Source organism: Lissotriton helveticus, chromosome 2_1 (genome assembly GCF_964261635.1).
Source record: "Lissotriton helveticus chromosome 2_1, aLisHel1.1, whole genome shotgun sequence".
Classification (NCBI taxonomy): Eukaryota; Metazoa; Chordata; class Amphibia; order Caudata; family Salamandridae; genus Lissotriton; species Lissotriton helveticus.
Genome location: NC_136059.1, coordinates 1,939,862,486 through 1,939,885,349, shown reverse-complemented (window position 1 = coordinate 1,939,885,349; position 22,864 = coordinate 1,939,862,486). Strand labels below are relative to the sequence as shown.

The following is a 22,864-nucleotide window of genomic DNA, read 5'->3' as shown; positions in this document are numbered from 1 at the left end:
CTGAACTCCTGTCTTTTCCTGCCCCTGTTAACATTGTTGGGACACTTGCACTGTATACTCGGACTTTTGATCTTTTGCTTATGGATTGCCCTCCCTGGCCTACGTCTTCATCGGACTATTTTTTGTTCGTGTGATTGCCTTGCACCGAGTTGTTCGCTTCTCGCTGTCGTATGGTGGGAGTTGCATGTAGCTAAGGACGGCCTGGGGTGAGATACATTGCTTCCGCTGGATTGCTGGTATACATATCCGTGGCGAACTTCCCCGTGTGCATAGTGCGGTGGGTGACCCCCTTGTACGTTTTATGATGCTCAAGTTGTATCGCTCTCGTCTACACGTATTACGATTGACTGGTTGGGCGGAGGGCTGAGGCCGACCATTTTGTTTTTACTTCTTCACTCCTCCCTCACATCTTCTTTGTCTTCTTATTCTTTTTTTTGTCTCCTTATTCTTTTTCTCTTTCGTGTTTCCTACATTTCGGGTTCGGGATTAGGGCGACAGGCACGCTGCTGGGGGGGTAGGCCGTAGCCTTCTGCAGGGGTGCTGGGTGGGATGGGTTTTCTTTCCCGGTTTATTTTCCTTTGTTCTATGGCCCTTTTGTATCCCTTTATAGGAGCGCCGCGGCTGTCCCTGCCTCCGGTGGTATTATAGGGATGGGGTCTGGATTGCTGCTTCTCTCCTTTTGTGGCTATGCTGCGTTTCAGTGCCGACTCCCATCCCTTCCTTGTTGCTAATACTCCTGCTCTTTCTGTGTCCTTACTACGGGATGCTTGTCTCGGCGCGGCGCTCTTCTCTTTCAGTCTGTATTTTTCTTTTTCCCCCCTTTTCTTTCCCCTCCCCTTCTCTTTCTCTCTCTCCCTAGGGTTAGTATGACGGGTTGGCTTTAGTGATGTTAGTGTTCCGGTTCCATCGTCCTATCTCTGCTGTGCTATTGGGTGGTAGAGGTGCACACGATGAGTCTACTTGTATGTTGATTTGAATTAACCGCATCTGCTTTCATACTGATGTAGACTGTAGTGATAATTTTCCGCATTGCTGCCCCTTTAGTTTTCTTATGGCCAATAGTTTGCTCTGGGAACCTGGATTCATTTATAATGTATCCGAGCCTGTTATACTCCTTATTGTAATATTATAAAAATTAACCTTCCTTCTTCCTGTTTGTGGGCCGTCCAGATTCTTCCCCCCCCCTTCCTTTTTCGAACTGTATTGACTGCATATTATCCTGATTGTATCTGTATATTTTTCTTCTGTATTTTTTGGATTGCTTTATTGTATCATGGCCGGCTGGTCTGGTTGTAGGCCCAGATTTGTATTTCCTTTTTGTACAAATAAAGGTTTACAAAAAAAAAAAAAAAAAAAAAAAAAAAAAAAAAAAAAGAATGGCCAGGTAGATTACAAAGAATTCACAATATTATTCTCTTTCACAGAGAAAAAAGCGTGCACATTTCTTTGTCTTGCACATTTTAACTCCTTCGGTGCTCATGACGGCTCCCGGCCGGCAAAATAAAGTCTAATGCATTCTTTATTTTTTCAAAGAGCTTTCTCAACTAGACAACACAGTTTATTTCAATTCCCAGGCAGTAGGACAAATCTCAACTATACACAACCAGGAACCTGCAGAAGATCAAGTAACATCCATACAGGTATAGAGTTACTCTCTCTCGTGCGCTAACATTCCTGGTCCAACTTGGGCAGGAGCGCAACCACCCTCCCATCAGGGTTCTACCCAAGGCATCCTACAGCTACTCCAGAGTGGTACTTAGGAGTGCAAAAGATACACATAAAACTAAAAATTAAATCATCCTGATTCACAGAATCAATATAAATCATATTCATACAAATCGAATTCATACCCACAATGTTGTAAGTTTGTGGTACACACAAACATTTTGCCTGGCACGTCGCTTAATTAAAATAATCAAAATTACTCCCAAAAAACAGTAGAAGTTTATTTCCAGGATGGGGAGGCACCAATAATATCTCAAAATGTCATGACTGTTTCAGGGATAGTGGTTTCTTCAGACTAAGATGCAAGGCTCAAAATGCACTAAACAAATGTTTCTTAAATTTTATTTTTCAAATTTTACTGTGACAACCTCTGAACAAAACCCGTGGCTGTTTTTCTGCCTACCAATTCATTTTTGATCCAATTCTGAGCTTCTCATTAAGACTCTTCTTTCTCTCTTGGACAATATTTTGTCAAAGCTATTTCTGAGGTTCGGATCCATTAATATTACTTTATAAAGGCAGTTTTTCCCTTGAGACCATAAAGGACCCTTCCAAATACCATTCTATTTTTAGGCTTCACATCCATACCTGTGACAAAAAAATAACAAACTAAGCTTTCGAGTCATAAGCAGACCGCGAGACCAAGTGAAATCATTTGGTTTTCAGAATAAAGAACATGTACCCTGCTCATGTTAAACTCCAAGAGACACAGTAATATAAAACATAATAGATGTTCTCTGAACATTTTGTATCATGGGCCTTACAGAAACTCAACCAAAGTAGATATGGTGCAATATAGTTAAATACATTTACATGTGGCACAAACCTAGCTATAAAGCAACATTACACTGTAGAAAGAGTGGGAGCTACAATGTATTGCAGAGTTGGAAGCACTGGGGCTGATGATCTGGGGGTTGGGTGGTATTCATGAAGGTAGTTAAAGGGAATCTGGCGTGGGGGTAAGGTCTGAGTGTGGTGTTCCGGGGAGGCTCTTCAGATATGTCTGGAAATCTAAAGGTTATACGTAGAGGAGTGATTTTTTAAGAGCAGGGTCTTCCACTCTTATGAGTTGGAGGAGGGATGATGGCAATGCCTTTAACTGGTATCCTACCTTCACTTCCTGAATATATTCTAAAGCCTGACGTGTTTTTTCCTCCTCCTTCCTGGATGTCAGTGTGGTGATACAGTTGCTTTGTGTCTTGCAAAGCTATACCAACAACTTGATCTTAATTGCCAGGTTTGATGTGCATCAGCTCTGACTGCTTTTTAAATGATACAGTAGTCCCTGTGGGTGGTGCAGACAGACAGGGGGAGCTGGGGTACTTCAGGAGGGTCAGAGTAGCCCTTTTGAGCTTCTGAAGACCTTTCAATGAAGCAGGCTGTTGCACGCGTGAAACTCTTCAAGGGTGTCATAGGATTCTTGGATACTCAACTGCAGAAACTTGCTGCCTCAATATCAGACAGACCAGTGCTTGCTTGAATTTTCATTTTCTGGTAGGAATGGTTTTAACTCTGCTTAGCAAGTTCCGCTGATGACAGGGCGTCTTAATCTGGTGTGCAACATGCATCCTTAAACTGAGGTTGGCATCAATGTAGAATCCCAGTGATTTGGCATTATCGACATGTTGCAGTGCAAAACAATTCAGATTAATGTCATGGAACCATTGTAGATGTAATGCTGCTTAAAGGTAATGGCAGCTGGAACACTGTATTGATCAGCTACAGTTCATGATGGGCCTTGTAAATCCATGCAAGACAGTTATTCAGCCGGACGATGCCGTAGCCAGACAATACCCCCAAGTAAAGCAGAGTGTCAGAAGAAAACTGCTGAATGCTGAAGTCTTCACCAACCAGTACAGCCAAGAATGGCTCCATGCACAAGGTGAAAATCACTGGTGGAAGCATGAAGCCTTAAGGAATGCTGCATATTACATGGATGAACTTAGATGTGGAAGAATCCATTTGTATCAGCAAGAATCTATTCTTCAGATAATACTCAAACCACTGCAGGGTCTTGATGCAACAGAAAGAGCTACTGCTAAAATTTCCCAACGCAGAAAAAAGGGTAAGGACACGATCCATAAAAAGTACAGGATTATGAGTTATTTACATAAGGGTTCGCTGTAGAGATAGAAAATGAAAAAACAAATAAAAGCTGGCATAGAGCTTTGAAATAAGTATCACATTGTGGATGGTGTACTTATGGCATTCAGCAATATAACCTGCCGAAAATCCTCTTTTCACTATAACACTCGAATAATGGTGAAATTCTTTAACAACTAGTTTCAAAATGAGGTGGAAGGGGAAGCTATGATCACCTGACATACCCCTGTTTCAACAACAAAACATCAGTGGCCACATGACTAGACATGGGGCAAAAATGAACTTGAATGGATGGAGTCGTGTAAGTTTCGATTCCCCTGGGTATCACTAGTCTGACTGAGAATGAAGATTCTGAAAGACTAAAACGTGCCATCAGGTTCTCAAAATGTGGACTGAAAAACAGGGAAAACATCAATGGATCTAGGTGCAACTGGATTATTATAAGGAACTCCCAAACATACCTAAATATACTGGCTGTTTCAGTGAAACAGTATTAAGAGCTTTTAGTTAACTTGAAATAATGTTATCATCAGTGCAGTATCCTGAATGAAGAATGATTTCATGCACAGCAAAGCAAACAACATTGTTGGGCCAACATGGATAACTTAAAACTGAAAAAATTATTAACTCAAAGGAAAAGTGCTTGAAACAGAGAAAACATACAAGCTCCATTACTGAGGCCAAAAGAGAGCAAAATTAAATGCATGTTAATCAAGAAATGGCTACTTCAAAACTTATGGATAAGAGTACTGAACGATTTTCAATGCAAAACACCATACAAGCATGTAGTGCATGAAGGTAATTTTGATCTGCAAAGGTGTAAGTCAACTTGTAAATATTAAAGAGAATATATCTGATTTCTCTCTGAGTGTTTTATTTAGGGTCTCAGTAACACAGGGACATCTTTGGGACACATGCGCCCATTTAGTTACGTTTAGGAGCAGGAACGGAAATGATGCAACGTGTGCTACTTTATAAAAACGTCTATTTTACCATAATAAAAAAGAAATCATACTTTGTTTGACAAGCATAATGATTCTTTCCAACATGATGAAAAGAAAACAATGCAAATTTAGAAATGATCACCCAATGCAGTGACACAGTTTGTTCCCCATGTTCTTTTGACACTTAACTCGGAGGTTCAGTACTTTATCACAGGTGTAGCCCACACGTAGAGCTAGCTTTGGTTACTAGTAATAATTTGAGAGCCCAACAGCCGAGGCTTTTTTGGGGGGCGGGGGTGTCTAAAATTACTAGCGTCCTGAAGTGTACATCCAATTTAATATGAAATATAACATTTGTCAATGTATACATGTAATCTAAATTCACTACATGGTGACCAGAGTGGTCATCAAGACATGCTACTTATTGCTGATGGGAAGAAGGTAAACATTTTTCTCTTGGTATTAGTTTACAAATAAACTGTTAACTGTGAGTAGAACTGTTTAAAGCAAAATACTCTATACGTTCTTCCTTGTTCCTTTCCAACCACAATGAAACAGTGAATCTCTTGAAATCCCATGTGTTCTTTGTGGCATACAAGTGTAAGAAAGGTCTATCTAGGAGTCTGATTTCTTTGGTTTCATGCGCTATTACTACAGTAGTTAGCAGACACCTAACTTGTTCTTCTGTCCTTACACATTGCTTTGCCCATGCACATAAGCTTTTATTTAGGGCATTTCTAGCACTCTACAATTTGTCACTCTCTCGTAATCTGGGAAGCAGAACATTTACTCTCAACATTTCACTTTTTTGCCCACCAGGGAATCGATTAGCCATACTTTGAAGAAAAGTAGTAAAGAAAAAAAAACTGACACCAGGATTACGGATGCAAAACTACTTACAAAGCTGCTTTGAAATCCTTCAAGAGAGCTGGATCGATCACCGGAAAAAGTTCGTGGAATATTATAGAAATCATCAGAAGTCACGGAAGACATATCTAAAGGAGAATGTAACAAACAAATTGTTGTACATGTAAGAAGTGCAAGTATCTAAATTAATGTGCATACATCAATGAAACCCATTTGAAAAGGTGATCCACCCAAAAAAAAAATCTTCGATCTAGACCACTAGTGAATCAAACACCTTCATAAATATTTTATGGTTTTGCTGACATGTTTTTATTATAATTTTCAATCTTTTAATACATGTACTAAGCTATAAAACTGATTACCTCATTACAGATAATGTACATGAACATTTAAGAGCAGTGGGCATGCACGTGGATAACAAACGGTGGGAGGGAGGAGCAGGCACGAGCACATGTACAAAGGAGGTTGGGGGCAGTGCAAGAACATGGGCAATGGAGGATAGGTGGGAGGGGCAAGAACACGGACAATGAAAGTTGGGTGGTAAGGGCAAGAACACGGACAAAAGAGGATGGGTAGCAGGGACAAGAACAAGGCCATATGCAAGGGCACAAACAGTGAAGGGTGTCAGTGGAGGGGCAAGCACACGGACAGTGGAGCGTGGGTAGGGGACCAAGCACATGGACAGTGAAGGGTGGGTGGGGGGGAAGCACACGGGTGCAAGCAAATGGACAGTGGAGGGTGGTGTGTTGGGTCAAGCACATGGACAGTGGAGGGTGGGTTGGGGGCATGGATATCGGGGAAAGCACAAGGACAGTGGGAGGGTGGGAGGGAAAGCACAAGGACAGTGAGAGGGTGGGTGGGAGGTAAAGCACACAGACACAGGGAAAGCACACGGACAATAGAAGGAGGGCGAAAAGGCAAGCACACGGACAGTGGACGCTGGGTGGGTGGGCAAGCACACGGACAGTCGAGGGTGGCTGTTAGGGTCAAGCACACAGACAATGGTCATGGAGGGAAGGTCAAGCACCTAGACAGTGGTGGGTGGGTGGAAGGAAGGTTGGAAGGAAGTGGAAAGCCACAGACAGTGGAGGGTGGTTGGGAGGGAGGGGCAAGCACAGGAACAGTGGGGGGTGGTTGGGAGACAAGGGACAAGCACACGGACAGTTAAGAGAGGGAGGGCCCTGGGAAAGCAAATGGGCAAGCGCACAGGGTGGTGGATGAAAGGATCTGTGGCTTCACAAAGACAATGGAGAGTTGGGCAGCAGGGCTGGGCAAGCACATGGACAAAGGAGGTTGAGTAGGACTGGGATGTAACATGGAAAGGAGAGAAGAACACGAGGAAGAAAGCTGAATTTTTTTTCTCTTGTAGAGATCTTAAATTAAAGAAAATTCCAACTTAAAGAGTCAGCAAAAGAAAAAGGACAAAGTACTGCATCCATGCTCTAGGAGTGGGACAAACATGTGAAGAGGAAGGAAGTCTACAGAAGGTGGCAAAAAAAAAAATCAAAAAGAATCAATCAAATGGGAGTAAAAATAAAGACAATTAATGGATGGCCTCTAAAACTGCTTTTCAAAGGTAAAGAAAGGTCTTGCAAAAAAAAAAACAGTACATGCGCTGACTTAGGCAAGACTAAAATGGAATGCATTCTGTAAATAATGCAAGTAGAAGATACAGAACTGAATGTGACGGTGTGAAAAACACTTCAGATGCAAAATATCCCCTCAAGCATTTCAATGAATGCACCTGCTAAAAGTTGGAATGATACCCCCAACAGCCTGATATGAGAGTGAGACACCGGGTGGAGTTAAAGACCCTTCTCTATTTTTTAACGAACTGGTAACAATGTATGTCAAGCAAGCAGCTATCCTGTCAAGCCTAACTTGGGTTCTTTTCAACAGACACACGATGACTTTTGCATGTGCAAGCACTTGTGGTGGCGATTCAAGCTCAACTATTCCTTTAAGAGGAGGTGAATCTGCCCTTAACTCAGGGAATAACTCAGTCTGCTGAAGGAGAGGTGCACAGAAGCCAGAAGGGTAGTGTGGCACAGTGGTGGGAGCAGAAGTGCATTTTTTACCAGCTCTCTGTAAACTATTAAAAAGCTTAATGAAATTTACCAAAAAGATCTTAAACTTTAGCCAGCAATGCTGTAAGCTGGCCACCAAGGGAATACCGCCCACATGGCTTCTGTTAACCTAAAGGGTGGGCTTAGAAAACGAACAGTATTAGAACTTGTTTGATCAGAAAAAGGTTTGAGGACTGCCCACCTCCTCTAAACCTAAACTAAACAGGGTAATGCCACTGCTCTCCCATGCTCAATGTTAGAAGGAAAGAAGAGCTGGATGGGAACTTAAGGCACGCAGTGAACTACAATCACCTGAAGGCGCAACTTTTTAATTATTATTAGATGTACCATCTCGTGCCTTACAAAGCGACAACAGGCATACTTCCCTTGAGCATGCCTGCAGTATGTTGACTGAGAAGATGCAAAAGAGGAAAGTAGATACAGCTGGCAAGTGCATACCCGGCCAGAAGCATCGGTCATGGCCCACCTTCAGCACTCTGGGAAGTACAAGAAGGCTGTGATGACAAGGAACTGTCCAATCAAAAAGAAATTGTGTACATGCTCCTGTAATCAAACACAAAGAAGCAGACAACACAAATAATCCACACCAAGGTAATAAAGATATGCCTATGCGAAAACCATATTAGATGAACCATCATCTGCTTGAAAATAAATTAAAAAAGCATTGGCATAGCCAATAGGTCTCGCCTCTGGGACCTTGTAAGTGCTTAGCCAGAGCTATTTGCTTTGGCAATGTTTTTAAAGTATGTGGTAGAACAAAGTACTGTACTGAATAGCTAAGTCACTCACAGGAGGCGTGCCGTGGCTGTACCGAGAAAGGCACACACAGACCGGGCTGACGGTGCTGTGGCAGGTCGCAGCGCCTTGTGTGTAACTTGACACCAAGGAGCCCTGCAAGTACACCTACAAACAGATTGTGCCTTCTGTGGGATGACTGAAGTGCGGGGGTTGAGCAAGTGCATAACTAGACTAGTGAGATGGATATGCAAACAAGTGTTTGGACACACTGTGAGCAAGCGTTAGGTAAACGGAGACCCGCAGGCCAGCATGGTCGGTCCTGCTACTTTTTGGGAGAATAAGAAAAGCTTCTTCCCCTTGACAAGCAACTGCCTATTGCTCACCTCTCCTTCGCTGCCAGTGACTTGATCTTTCACACACGGGCTCCTGTATTTCTGAGAAAGCAAGATGAATGTTAAAGCTTATTCCAAAGGGAACTGGCAAAACACAGCCAGGGTAGCAATAAGCTACATTTTGGCTGATAACAAGCTGTCCTCTGCCCAGGCTTTGAAATGCCCGTGCGGAGGCGTGGCTTGCGGGCCGAGAAGATGGCAAGGATGCTTTTGCAATATATCGTTTACATTTTAATAATGAATGCATACAATTTCCGACACCCATTTCCTGGCGATAGTGGCGCAAAGACAAATTGCAGAAAGAGAAAAGGGGTGGAAAGGGGGAGGGTGATGGGGGCACTGCACCACTGTGTCCAACAATTAAATCGGCGACTGCCTTGAAGCCGGAGCCTTAACCTGTGCTGAAATCTTTTACATTGGTGCATTAAATAATTAATCTGGAAAAAAGAAAATAGCCAACGAGGATTGATGATGAAAGAGAAAACAGACAAAGAGCGAAGCATGCCATGAGAAGGGGACGAGTTCAAAGACAGGATGGAGAAAGCAAACAAACACCAACTGAATGAACAGGGTATTTAAAAATGAGGAGAGGAAGGAGAAAGTGCTGCGAGAGAACCGATAACGAGCACAGAAAGCATGGATAAAGAATTGACAGACTGCAGGACAAAGGAGAGCAGAGTGAGAAGAGACCAAAAGCAGTGCAACTGGAGACAGAGCAGAGCGAAAGCACAAGCTATAGGGACAAAGAGCATGAAACAGAATGAGAAGAAGCAAAACCGAAAGCGCAGCGCCTTGTGTGTAACCTGACACACAAGTAGCCCTGCGCGCCGCTGTTTTTAATGAGCCATGACGAGGGAGGATGACGAGCATCTGTTTTCAAGCACACTCGTGCTTGTGCCGGCCTCCTCCTTGCGGGAGCGAGCAGCGGCGGCGCGAAAGACATATGTTTCCAAGTAGCACGCCCGTTGCTGCTCGCTCCCGCAAGGTGGATGCCACCACAAGCACGAGTGTGCTTGAAAAGAAGCAGACTGATACCTAAAAGCCTTCCTAGAGCAGCGCATGCACGCTGCCTAGACGAGCCCTAAAAATGAGGAGTTTTGAGACAGAAAAAAAGAAAGTCTAATAGTGTTTTGTAGTTCATTAGGTTTGATATGGGTACAGTTTTTACTCCCAACTCTTTTACCATATTTTATTTCACAGATTAATGAAGTCAGGGGAAAAACTTATTGCATCTGAGTACCTCTCTAAGGTGGTTTGAGTATGTTCATGGTTTTCAAAGAAATGGTGGTTATTGAGTGGAGCAGTGCCTTGGTTTAGGCTTTGTGGGGAAATGAAGTAACTTGATAAAGTGCTATGAAAGAGATGGGTCATTTGTTCCTTATAAAGTCAGCTCAGATTGATTATCGTACAAGCTGCTATTTTAACAGAACAATTGGTTAAAGCAATTTAAAATGGGATGGCTCTGTGGTCAGAGTTTCAGAGTATATTGACTTTTATGACAATCCGTTTAGCCCTAATTATAATAATCATGAAGGATTTGGGGATGCAGATTTAGTTGGAGAAAGTTCACAGGCTGAAATATTTCTTCCGCCTCCAACCTTGACAGGCAAGAAGCACCACACTACAGGTGAGTCACTGAAAAACCCCAGAAATCGGGCTCCTTTGACAAAGGAGAAGTAGCTGTTCAACCACAAAGAACTTGTTTTACAGACATCTAGGTAGTAACTTGGAAAACAAATGTTTGAAATTCTTTAAGATTGATACTTTAGGTTTGGAACTTTTCATTTAAAACTTAATGCAGCCTCTGTAGTTTGCATCAAGTTTGTAAACTAAACGTTCAGAGCATTTTCTTTTAAAATTATCATTTGTAGTTGTATAATTAAGTGTCTTTTCTCCAAAACCCACCTCTGTTACCTAATGCAAATACTGAATGCCACATTTTTATTTTAACCTTTAAACATTAACTCTAACCCTATACCTCACTCTATACCTAACCAATATTTTAAAGTTCGTTTCACACTGAAAGCCTAACAGTAATCATCAACCCGCTATACTCAAGTGCACAAATAATAGCACCTAACTCCTATGTCTAACATTAACACCTTTATATACTCCATCTCAGTACCTTACATTTTTCCTAAAACTGACCATTACATAAACATACACTTTTACCCCATCACGTAACGTATCACTCACAGTTATCTTATCCATTAATCCTAGCATAGACTATACCTTGCCCACAATGCCTTACCCTATTCCTAATCTTTTTGCGACAAATATTTGCTATAACCAAAGACAATTCCCTTTTCTATCTGTGTCATTTATCTAATTTTTCAACACTGCTTAAAAAAAAAAGACTAACGTTTTTCTAACTTCATTTTCAAACTAGGTTTGACAGTTTTCATCTATTTGAATTTTTGATCTAATACAATTTGATTCATGCAAATTAGAGCAGTGGAACCCTTGATCTCATGGCCCACTACAGAAATTCTTTGATCACCTACTCTAGGTTTTCTGAGGAAATTAAGTGAATCTTTGCACATCAGATGACATAAGTACATGCCTATCTTACTTTTCTCTGGTTTGTGGAACTTGTTTGGAACAAATAAGCTGAACAAGATAATGAATGACAGTAAATTGACATACGGATTTATAATGATCCATTACTTTTGTATGAAAAATGTATCCGGATTACAAATTGATATATATTTAAAATTTGCAATTATGAATGAACTTGAACAGTTATTTTTGAGGAGACTATTCTATCCCAGTGCACTGCAATAACAGAACAGAGATAACATTATTGCACATGCATGTAGGTTCCTACTACAAATTTTTTAGAAGGCTGAATATTTAGACACTTTTGTAATTGGTACACGTTTTTTTTCTTTAGAACAATAGGCTCCAAAAATGTGGGAGAATTTAATAGAACACAGTATAGTATATCTTGTATAATAGCAAATTATTAATATCTTAAAGAAATCTCAAACCATGAATTTAGTGACCGTATTCTTTGAGCATGATATGTGGTTAATGGGCCCATATGTGGAATAAGATCGACTATCATATCAATATATGCTCAACTTAAATACATGAATGTACATCTCAATATCCAATTGAACGAGATTTAACAGCGACCGAAATCAGAATATTTCCATGCAGACTGTTTGCTTGAGAAATAAACACCGAAATCAGCAGCTAACGTATAGTGTGGTCTTTCCTTCCTGGTTCTCTGGGAGTTAGAGATATTGTATATAACCTACTGACGGTCACCAGTTGTTAGTTATAGTTAGGATATATACATTACTGTTGTGAATTTCACGTTACAAATGTTTTATTAACACATCTCTCTCGAAATTGGACTGTGAACAGTTATTTTTTACCTCCCACTTGTGAATCTTTCTATTACTACGCATGCATTTATTTTAGATCTATAATACTACCTTATGATGGAAGTCGGTCTTCGATGTTCATTATATATACATATACACACCACTCTCCAGCTTGAGTCCTGCTGCTCGAGATGCACTTGCACGCCGACTTGGGCCTCAAGCAGTAGCCCAACTTTCAGGTATGGAAATGTCAGCCCTCCATCACTTTCACAGCCAAATCACCATACTGGCCTGACGCGTTTCGAGCACGTACACTTCCGTGTCATAACATGTGTGTTCCTTTTCACCCAGGGCTTTTGAAAAAGAGGAATCGAAATGCGTCAGACCAGTATGGTGATTTGGCCGTGAAAGTGATTGAGGGGCTGACATTTCCATACCTGAAAGTTGGGCTGCCGCTTGAGGCCCAAGTCGGCGTGTGAGTGCATCTCAAGCAGCAGGACTCAAGCTGGAGCGTGATATATATCACACATTTTTGCAAATATTTCATCTGAACATTGGAGACCGACTTCCATCAAACAGTGGTATTATAGATCTAAAATAAATGCATGCATAGTAATAGAAAGAAGAATCCCAAGTGGGAGGTAAAAGATATCTGTTCACAATTTTGAGAGATGTGTTAATAAAACATTTATAACACTGTAGGGACAGGTGATCATCCAGTACTTGAACTTTGGCTTCAAAGAGTCTGGACATTATTAGGACACCAAATGTTTTTCCACAAAACTACAGACATGTCACATAAATGTAAGAACATGTGGGATTTAGTTATGTACCTCAGCAGAGATTAGAGGCTTCTCATGACTGAGCAGTTAATAACGACCTGCGTCTCTGATATGGTCAACTTAACCAGCCTACGCAAGTGGAGGACAGTTAATATTGACAGTGGCAATGCAGAGTCAAAAACGTATTAGGGTCAAAGTTTTTGGAGGCACGGAGACCTGACAAGTCAAGTTATGTTGCTGCTGGGCTGAAGATTTAGGTTTGTCCCTCTCGGAGCTCATCTCCAGCAACAAATTAAGACTCAGATGGGCCTTACGGAGGAGGTATCTGGCCTCTTTCTGCCCTTTTTGGCTACAGCCTGCAGCCTTGCCCCGCTGAAGGACGCTGAGCACCAAAAAAATGACTAAGTGCATATGTAGAAATCTTGACAGGGAGAAGGAAACAAAAGTATCTGGACCGTAAAAGGGCTTCCCTGGGTGCAAAGTTTGAATTTCTCACACATTGAGCTTTCCCCGTCAAAACCAACAGCTTCATCCGATGGCGTCTATTCGCTATTTGACCGCATGGAGCCCTCTTCAGCTACAGCCCGCTGTCTCACCCTGCTTAAGATTTTTGACCAACCGGGTCAAATCTGTATCCAAATCGTGCTCCATCGTGGTTGGCCTCAAATCACACATACAGCCCAATACACAGTGACCAGTTGACCTCGGTTGCTGCTTAATGCTTTTAGGTACTATTTTTATTTTAACCTTTAAACATTCATATTTCCAGTTCCCCATACTGAGTTTTTTGTCGCTTTGGTGTCATTTTATTTATCGAAAATTCCACTATGTTTCTAATTCAGTTCAGGATTTTTATTGTCTTTTGACTTTATTGCTAGTTTGGTACTGCCCAAAGTTAAGCCTGTCTGTGCCATAGCTACTAGGGGGCTGAGCTCAGGTTAATCTTAGGATTTTAAGGGTTTTCCTTGACAAGGACTGAGATTATTACTTGAAGTGGATAGTGACCTACCTCCACTAAGAACCCAATTTTCCTCAAATTACCTATAATTTTTAAATGATCAGTGCCACCTGTATTATATTGTCTAGGTTATTTCCTTCCGCTGGGCAAGTTGTGCCACGTTTTTAGCTCTAAGGAAGTGTTCTCCAAGTTCCTTGGAATCTAGAGGGATATTGAGGTCTCATTACAATTTCATCTGAAATGTGAATAGGGGATTGGGTGTTAGAATCTGCAGGATTTTTTTTAAAGGATACAGTGGCTTCTTAATTAAGCAATATGTAAGCTGAAAAGAATGGAAACATTTGTTTCCAGAATTTCATATTCATTTTTAATATATTCGAATGGTTTAATCCAACCTGGTTTAAAGAGGTCTACGTGGCATAAAGCACCCTTTCTGTATCCACATTTGCAATTCATGTATCAATTCCAAATTACTAATCATTGGTGACAGTGGAGATGTGAATATAGTCAACTCGCAAAATTATGGTCTATGTACCACCATTTTGTTAGTTTCACCCTTTAGCCATTCAATGATGTCTTGTTAGACCTTGTACCATTGGCGTGAGTCTCCCTTCCATGTTTTACTGATTGCCTCCTCTGTTTTTATAGGTTTTGCTGGTTTAGATGCTTTGGGTACTGTGTCACTGCTATTCAGTGCCACAGTGCAAGTGCTCCCTATGTTAAATTGTTGTATTGATTAGTGACTCCATGATTGGCTTATTTGATTTACTTATCAGACCCTAGTACAGTGCACCATGTGTGCCAAGGACCTGTAAATTAAATGCTGCTGGTGGGCTTGCAGCACTGGTTGTGCCACCCACAGAAGCAGCTTCTAAAGTGTGACTCAGGCATGTCGCTGCAGAGCCTTGTGCAGTCTGTGACTGCCATGTCAACTTGGCAAGTGCACACACATGCCAGTCCCTAAACCTTCACTTTTCTACATATCGGACACCCCTCAGGTAGGCCCTAGGGCAGGGTGCATTGTATGAAAAAGGTAGCTCATGCCCTAATGTGTGTGGCATTACCGGATAGTGAACTACAGCCTATTTTGTTTTTCACTATTGCAAGGCTACCTGTCCCCATAGGCCAGAATGGGCAGTTTGATTAGAGCATCTTATAATCCTAACTGACCCAAGGAAAATAGTAGAAATTCGAGTTTAGTATGCCTGAACTCAGAATGATGAACTACATCTTTTAGTGAAGTCGGGTTTAACATTCTGGGTTTGAAAATACCACTTTTAGAAAGTAGGTATTTTCTTGCCTAACCATCCAGCCTGCCTCTGCTAGCTTGTGTATTGTAAGTCGACAACGCACACAACAGCAAGGAACTCTTCAAAATCATCAAAGAGCTCTCCAACCCCAGCGCCGGAAACAACGACATCACCCCATCGCAAGACCTCTGCAACTCCCTCGCCTCCTACTTCCACAACAAGATCGCAGATATACACAACAGCTTCAGCACACAGTCAACGCTCCCCACGACCACACCTGCGCCCCCCCCCACCACCCTCCGCGCCTGGACCCCGATCAACACCGAAGAAACCCTACGCACGATGAACTCCATCCACTCCGGATCTCCAACCGACCCCTGCCCTCACCACGTCTTCAACAAGACCGACTCCATCATCGCACCCCACCTACGGGACATCAACACCTCCTTCGCCACCGCAACCTTCCCGGAGAGCTGGAAGCACGCCGAACTCAGCGCTCTACTGAAGAAACCATCAGCGGACCCCACCGAACTCAAAAACTACCGCCCCATCTCGCTCCTCCCGTTTCCGGCCAAAGTCATCGAGAAGACCGTCAACAAGCAGCTGGTCGCCTTCCTCGAGACGAATGGATCCCTCGACCCCTCGCAGTCTGGCTTCCGGGCCAACCACAGCACCGAGACCGCCCTCATCGCCGCCACTGACGACATCCGAGCCCTGCTCGACAACGGGGAAACAGCGTCCCTCATCCTCCTGGACCTCTCCGCAGCATTCGACACTGTCTGCCACCGCACCCTAGTACAGCGCCTAGGCAATGTCGGAATCCAAGAGAAGGCACTAGAATGGATCACCTCCTTCCTCGCCGGAAGGACACAGAGAGTCCGCCTCCCAACGTTCAAATCAGAGGCCACCGAAGTCATCTGCGGAGTCCCCCAAGGTTCATCACTCAGCCCCACCCTCTTCAAAGTCTACATGAGCCCCTTGCGGCCATCGCATGCCAGTACAAACTCAACATCATCTCGTACGCCGACGACACCCAGCTGATCCTCTCCCTCACCAACGACCCCGCCACCGCCAGAGCCAACCTTCACGAAGGGATGAAAGACGTAGCCGAGTGGATGATGAACAGCCGCCTGAAACTGAGCTCAGATAAGACGGAAGTCCTCATCCTAGGATCTTCGCCCTCCGCCTGGGACGACTCCTGGTGGCCCCCTGCCCTGGGCAGCGCACCCAAACCAACGGACCACGCACGAAACCTGGGCTTCATCCTGGACTCCTCCCTGTCCATGACCAGACAAGTCAACGCCGTCTCCTCGTCATGCTTACGCAAGATCTTCCGGTGGATCCCCACCGAGACTAGGAAGACGGTCACCCAGGCCCTCGTCACCAGCCGACTGGACTACGGCAACTCCCTCTACGCTGGAACCACTGCCAAACTCCAGAAGAGACTCCAGCGGATCCAGAACGCCTCAGCAAGACTCATCCTGGACATCCCCCGACACAGCCACATCTCCGGACACCTGAGAGACCTGCACTGGCTCCCGATCAACAAGAGAATCACGTTCCGACTCCTCACCCACGCACACAAAGCCCTGCACAACCAAGGCCCAGGATACCTCAACAACCGACTCAACTTCTACACTCCCACCCGCCAGCTTCGATCGACCAACCACGCCCTCGCCGCCGTCCCCCGCATCCGAAGAGCCACCACAGGAGGAAGGTCCTTCTCCTACCTGGCCGCCAAGACATGGAACTCCCTCCCCACCCACCTTCGCCTCACCCAGGACCACCTCGCCTTCAGGAAGCAGCTCAAGACCTGGCTGTTCGAGCAGTAGCGGACCCCCCCCCCCCCCCCCAAGCGCCTTGAGACCCTCTGGGTGAGTAGCGCGCTATATAAATGCCTTGATTGATTGATTGAGTCTGGTATGTGAGTGACAGGGACTGGGGAGGCTCCAGGAGACAGGGTGAGCCAGCACAAGGCTGAATAGACCTATCTGCATGTAGAGAGGTGGGAGGAGTAGCACCTGGGCCTGAATAGAGCTGTGCCTACTTTCCACAATGCTGGCCCCACCTCCTGTTGTGTTTTTGATGACCCTGGGCCCCGCTGACAAAGGAAAGGTCGTCCTGTAAACAAAGTGCTCCAGGACTGCACAGAACTGGTTTGGACTAGGTACAGGACCCTCTGCCTTCAGAGGACAAAGGATTTTGCAGTATAAATATGGGGGCCCAGACCGCAAGACTTTAGATCACTTCTGGGAAAACAAGACAAACCTTTGCCAAGGAGAAAAACCAGGGAAGCTGCAGGAGTTTGACTGCCCCTCTGCCAGTGTGCTGTTTGCTGGGTTGGCCTGTAGTGGTTTCTTTATTGCCAAGGAAAGGAGAAGGAACTTTTAAAGAACTTTCATCATCTTGCAGAATATTACTCCAAGGGCTTGATTTGAGCTTGCCTCCTGACCGAAGTCTCAGGGATACTAGACTTCACCCCTTCTGCTTGCCTGCATCTGGAACTTCCTGTTCTAGCTTCTACAGAAGGAATTCTGCCAAACCGATGCCAGCGAGCGACACCGCCATCTGCATCGAAGCCATGAGAGTTGCTCTGACTTGCAACGTAGACCCGAGGCTGATCGCCGTGCCACATAGATGCCAATCAACGACATTGTAAGCCTGCTCCGACTTGCGACATAGGCCCGACGCCTGCTGCTGTGCCACATCGACTCCAAAGCAGACATCATCGCGGAGCCGATTATCGACGTGGGTGGTCAAGAATCCATAGACATCGTATGGAACCGTGGTTTCGGCGCCATCGTGACGTCACCTCCTCTCCGGTCAGGAACCAACGCCTCCCCTGCCTGCACAAGCATTCAAGACACATCGCATCATCTCCCCCAAAGCAAGGAATCGACACAGCAACGTGCCAACGATGCCGCAACTCCCAGACGTCTTGAGCCGTCTTTGTTTTCGCTTTTCCAAGGTGCTGTTCTCTGTGGGTCTGTTTTGACACCAGGTCCGATGCCGCGCACCTTGTGGTCAGCGCCGTACTTTGGGGATTTCTTTGACCTCGACGTCGTGATAACTCCAGTTGGGGTTATCTGTTTCTAAAGACTGCTTTTAAGTGAATAACCTATTTTTTTATTACCTCTACCATCTTGAAGTATCATTTTCGATTACAGTATTGTGGATTTTTGTCGTTTGTGGTCTTGTGTTAAGTCTATGTAAGGAATACTTATTTTTATAAAACCTGTGTGGTGTCCATTTGTAGTGTTTTTCACTGTATTACTGTATGTGTTCACAAATGCTTAACACGCTGCCTCTGAGATAAGCCTGTCTGCTCCTGCCAAGCTACCAAGGGGTTGAGCAGGGGTTTTCCTGGAGTGTAATCCCCTTTCCCAGACTTAGAAGGTAGGGTCCTTATTTGGTCAAAGGTACTTACCTCTGCCAACTAGAGACCCCTAGTTCTAACATCTTAATTCAGGGGGATTAATAGTAAAAGAGTATGTTCGACATTCCAACTCCTCCCAGTTTTTGATGTGTGGTGCATGCGTTGGGGCTAAGTTTTTAACACTCCATTTAAAGTTATTATAATAACTTGAAGGCAATGTATAGTTTCTTAATAGGTCCGAGTAAGGTTCCGCAATTGTACAAGATGTTTCAATCAATTAATCAGTCATTTGTTAAGCGCACTACATACCCGTGAGGGTCTCAAGGCGCTGGGGGGGTTGGGGGGGGGGGGGGGGGGGGGGTGGGGGCCGCTACTGATCGAACAGCCAGGTCTTTAGTGTCCCCCTGAAGGTCAGCAGGTCTTGGGTCTGTCGTAGGCTCAGTGGGAGGGTGTTCCATGTCTTGGGGGCGAGGTGGATCTCCCGCCAGTGGTTGTTCTTCGGATGCGCGGGACGGGGGCGAGTGAGAGGTCGGCGGAGCGTAGCTGGCGGCTGGGGGTGTAGAAGGAGAGCAGTCGGTTGAGGTAGGCTGGGCCGGTCTTGTGGAGTGCCTGGTGTGCGTGGATGAGTCGCTTGAAGGATATCCTCTTATTGACGGGGAGCCAGTGCAGGTTTCTCAGGTGTGGGGTTCTGTGGCTGTGTCGTGGTACATTGAGGATCAGTCGTGCCGTGGCATTTTGGATGCGTTGTAGTCTATTGATGAGCTTGGTCGGGGCTCCCGCGTTGAGGGCGTTTCCGTAGTCGAGTCAGCTGCTGACGAGGGCCTGGGTGACTGTCTTTCTTGTATCGGTCGGGATCCATCTGTAGATCTTGCGGAGCATGCGGAGGGTGTTGAAGCAGGAAGAGAAGAGGGCGTTTACTTGCTTGGTCATTGAGAGCTTTGAGTCGAGGATGATTCCCAGGTTGTGTGCGTGGTTGGAGGGGGTCGGGGCTGCCCCCAGTGCCGTTGGCCACCAGGAGTTGTCCCAGGCTGAAGGGTTGGAGCAGAGGATGAGGACCTCCGTCTTGTCTGAGTTCAGCTTCAGACGGCTGATCTTCATCCGATCTGTCGGCGATGGCCTTCATTGAGGTTGGCTTTGGCGGTGATGGGGTCCTTTGTGAGGGAGAGGATCAGTTGAGTGTTATTGGCGTAGGAGATTATGTTGAGGCCGTGCTGTCGGGCGACGTGTGCAAGCGGGGCCATGTAAATGTTGAACAGTGTCGACCTGAGGGAGGATCCTTGGGGTACGCCATAGATTATCTCGGAGGCTTCGGAACGGTGGGAGGCGGACGCTCCGGGTTCTGCCCGAGAGGAAGGAGGTGGTCCATTCCAGAGCCTTGTCTCGGATCCCTGCGGCGTAGAGGCATGCACTTAGTGTGCGATGGCAGACAGTGTCGAAGGTGGCGGAGAGGTATAGGAGGATGAGTGCTGCAGTCTCCCCATTGTCTAGCAGGGTCCTGATGTCGTCGGTGGCGGCGATGAGGGTGGTCTCGGTGCTGTGGTTGCTGCGGAACCCCGACTGGGAAGGGTCCAGGATTCTGTTCTCTTTGAGGTATCGGGTTAGCTGTCTGTTAAAGATTTTCCCAATAACCTTGGCCGGGAAGGGGAGCAGAGAGATGGGTCAGAAGTTCTTGAGGTCTCTTGGGTCTGCCTTGGGTTTTTTGAGTAGGGCGTTGATCTCTGCGTGTTTCCAGCTCTCTGGAGAGATTGATGACGTTGCATAGGTGGGGTGCGATGGAGCTGCTTGCTTTGTTGAAGACGTGGTGCGGGGATGGGTCTGACTGAGAGCCGGAGTGGATTGTGATCATGGTCTTGATGTTGTCATCCATGCTCACGCTGGTCCAGGCTAGCAAGGAGACGTGGTCGATGTTTGGGAGAACATTCACTTTGATGGCTGCTAACCTGCCCACTTATGATAGTACATAGTTATTCCACAAAGGTATTGTGGAAAATTGCACTGATTTCCCGTTTAACTCTGTGCAATAAATAAAGCTTTGGGGCTCAGTAGAATCTTTTTTCTCAGGACTCTGCATGATATTGTGCAGGGAACTATATACAGCTCAGTCTATGTTAGTCAGACTTATTTAAGTGGGCTTTCTGTCGGAAACAAATATCTGTTCCTATGAACTGTAGTTCTTTTAATAGGCATATTCAATTAAAGAGATTATTAGAGCTCCTAACATTGTAAGTTGTGGTTTTCAATTTTAGGAGTTTGTGTGACATCTCTACAAGTAGAGTTCAAGCTATATCTCAGATTCCATATTGTGTTTTGGTGTGGTGTCGGTGTGCTGTATGTGCCTCTGTGAGGATGCAGCAGGTTCATTTGCCCTCCCCAAAACAGTGTTCCCAGCTTCACAGCTATAACAAATAAGACATTAATTGCTTGGAAACAACTTTTAGATTCCTGTGGCCAAGGCTTCTTTTTTGGGTGTTTACAGCTATATAAGTGTTGTGTAAGGAGTCCGAGGGCTCCATCTATCCTTCCTTGATATTGTTTGGGGTTGTCAGACTTGTTGACAGTCAATTAACTTCTCCCTGGCCTGGCTTCCTTCACCTTGAAAAACGTGAAGCTAGTCTAAATATTCCTCCTATTAGACATTATTAGTATGATTAATGGCAGAGACTCTTATCTGTAGGCAATTCAGCAGACTGATCTTCCCTTTTAGCTTCGCAGATGGATCTACAAAGAAGCTGTAGTACACTTTCTTTACTGGCTTCAATCTCACTCCCACCAGCTGGAATCTAGTTTCTTGTGGTGTACTTCCATCTTGGTCTGGGTAGGGGAAGGGTAAGTGTCTTATCTTCATCTACGAATAGATTCAAGTTTTTCTGAGTTTCCCCAGAGTGAAGAGGTCACTCGTAGTTCATCTTCAGATTGGAATATCAGCTTGCAGTGGAGTCCCCACTTCTATTTAATGTCTTTAGAGTGTAGAATGTCAGTAACTTAAGGTTTTTCACTTGGCAAGTATTACTGGAGCGAGATCTTAGAATATTTGTATTTGTGAACTATTAAAAGATATGCCATTCTGTCCGGCTTTGATCTTAATTCCCTATTTGGCAGAATAAAAATGATCACGTCGGGGAGACGACTGTTGGCTCGGTACAACCTAATTGGATTACAAGTTCTGTTCTGCCAATATGGCGTCAAGAGTCTAAGGAGAATTCTGGTAATTCTTTTCAGGTGTCGTCACTGGGGACACAGCGGATGCAAATTTTATTAAGTCGTGACCTGTTTTACACTTTACTTGGAGGTTTAAATGTTGCTCCTTCATAAGCAGAATACACCTTTGTAGCTATTTGCTGTTGTCGACTTGTTGAACAAGGTTGGCCTCAAGGCCATTAACACTGTTTCCCAGTTCGGAGACTTCTTTTCAGTCATTTTGTACATTTATTTTGACTCCCTTGACTCAAAGTTGTAGTTTATTACAAACTGGGGACTGAATGGTCAACTGTTATTCTAACTATGAGAGAAAATTGATAGCAAGCTGCTAAAATAGACTTTTTAAACTCTTATGTTTAGTGTACCTATACGTCTAAAAAGGCTCGGACTTTTTGCATATTTCAAAAAAGAATATTTTGCATTCCAATATTTGAGTGTAAGGTTAATGTTATGTGAATTACTAAAGAAACTCATACAAAGATAATGTAAGCGTTTTGTCCAGGATCATATCACTTTTGGCAAAAAATGGAGGAGGCGAGAATTACAAAAGCTTAAACTTTAGTCATTAGACCACTACTACACCCAGACGTGTACTAGGTTTCTTAGAAATACAACCGTGAAAATTGTGATTCCTTCCACACGGAGTCTGTTTTTGCTTTTAAAGCTAAATTGAAAAGCCAACAGCACACTTGTACAGTACCTAAATGTTCATATTACAAGCAATCTCTAGACGTTTGAAAGTTTAAAAACAAGCTATTTCAGGAAATGTATAGCTTCTTTAAAAACACTCATTCACTTTCATATAGTTTGGCAAAAATACTCCTTGATGAAAAGGGACCTTAAGCTTCCAGGTCAAGCAACACGGAGGTGGGATGGGTGAGCAGCATGGTTTTAATTCATAGCAGTTTTTTGTCAGGTGCATGAAGGGTACCAGAGAGGGGTTTTTGTGCACCAAATTCACTTTAAAGGTATAATCGATTTGTCCTAATTCAGCTATGCTTAACATGGGAGTGCATTTCATACTGCAATATCTGTGAAGGTTGGTACTTAGTGTGATTTTTTTTAGAGAAACCAGGTAGCTTTCCAATGCTGCTCTCTCATCTTTGTAATCT

At 44.3% G+C, this 22,864-nt stretch overlaps 1 protein-coding gene across 2 annotated transcripts in view; it reads right to left on the bottom strand.

The window, feature by feature from the left end:
- Positions 1-22,864, bottom strand: part of GAB1 (GRB2 associated binding protein 1) — a 290,545-nt gene that overhangs the window by 65,085 nt on the left and 202,596 nt on the right. For both annotated transcript variants that reach the window (XM_078676871.1, XM_078676870.1), the window contains exon 5: positions 5,673-5,767. In XM_078676871.1, the coding sequence (XP_078532997.1) occupies positions 5,673-5,767 (95 nt within the window). The remainder of the gene's footprint in view (positions 1-5,672; positions 5,768-22,864) is intronic.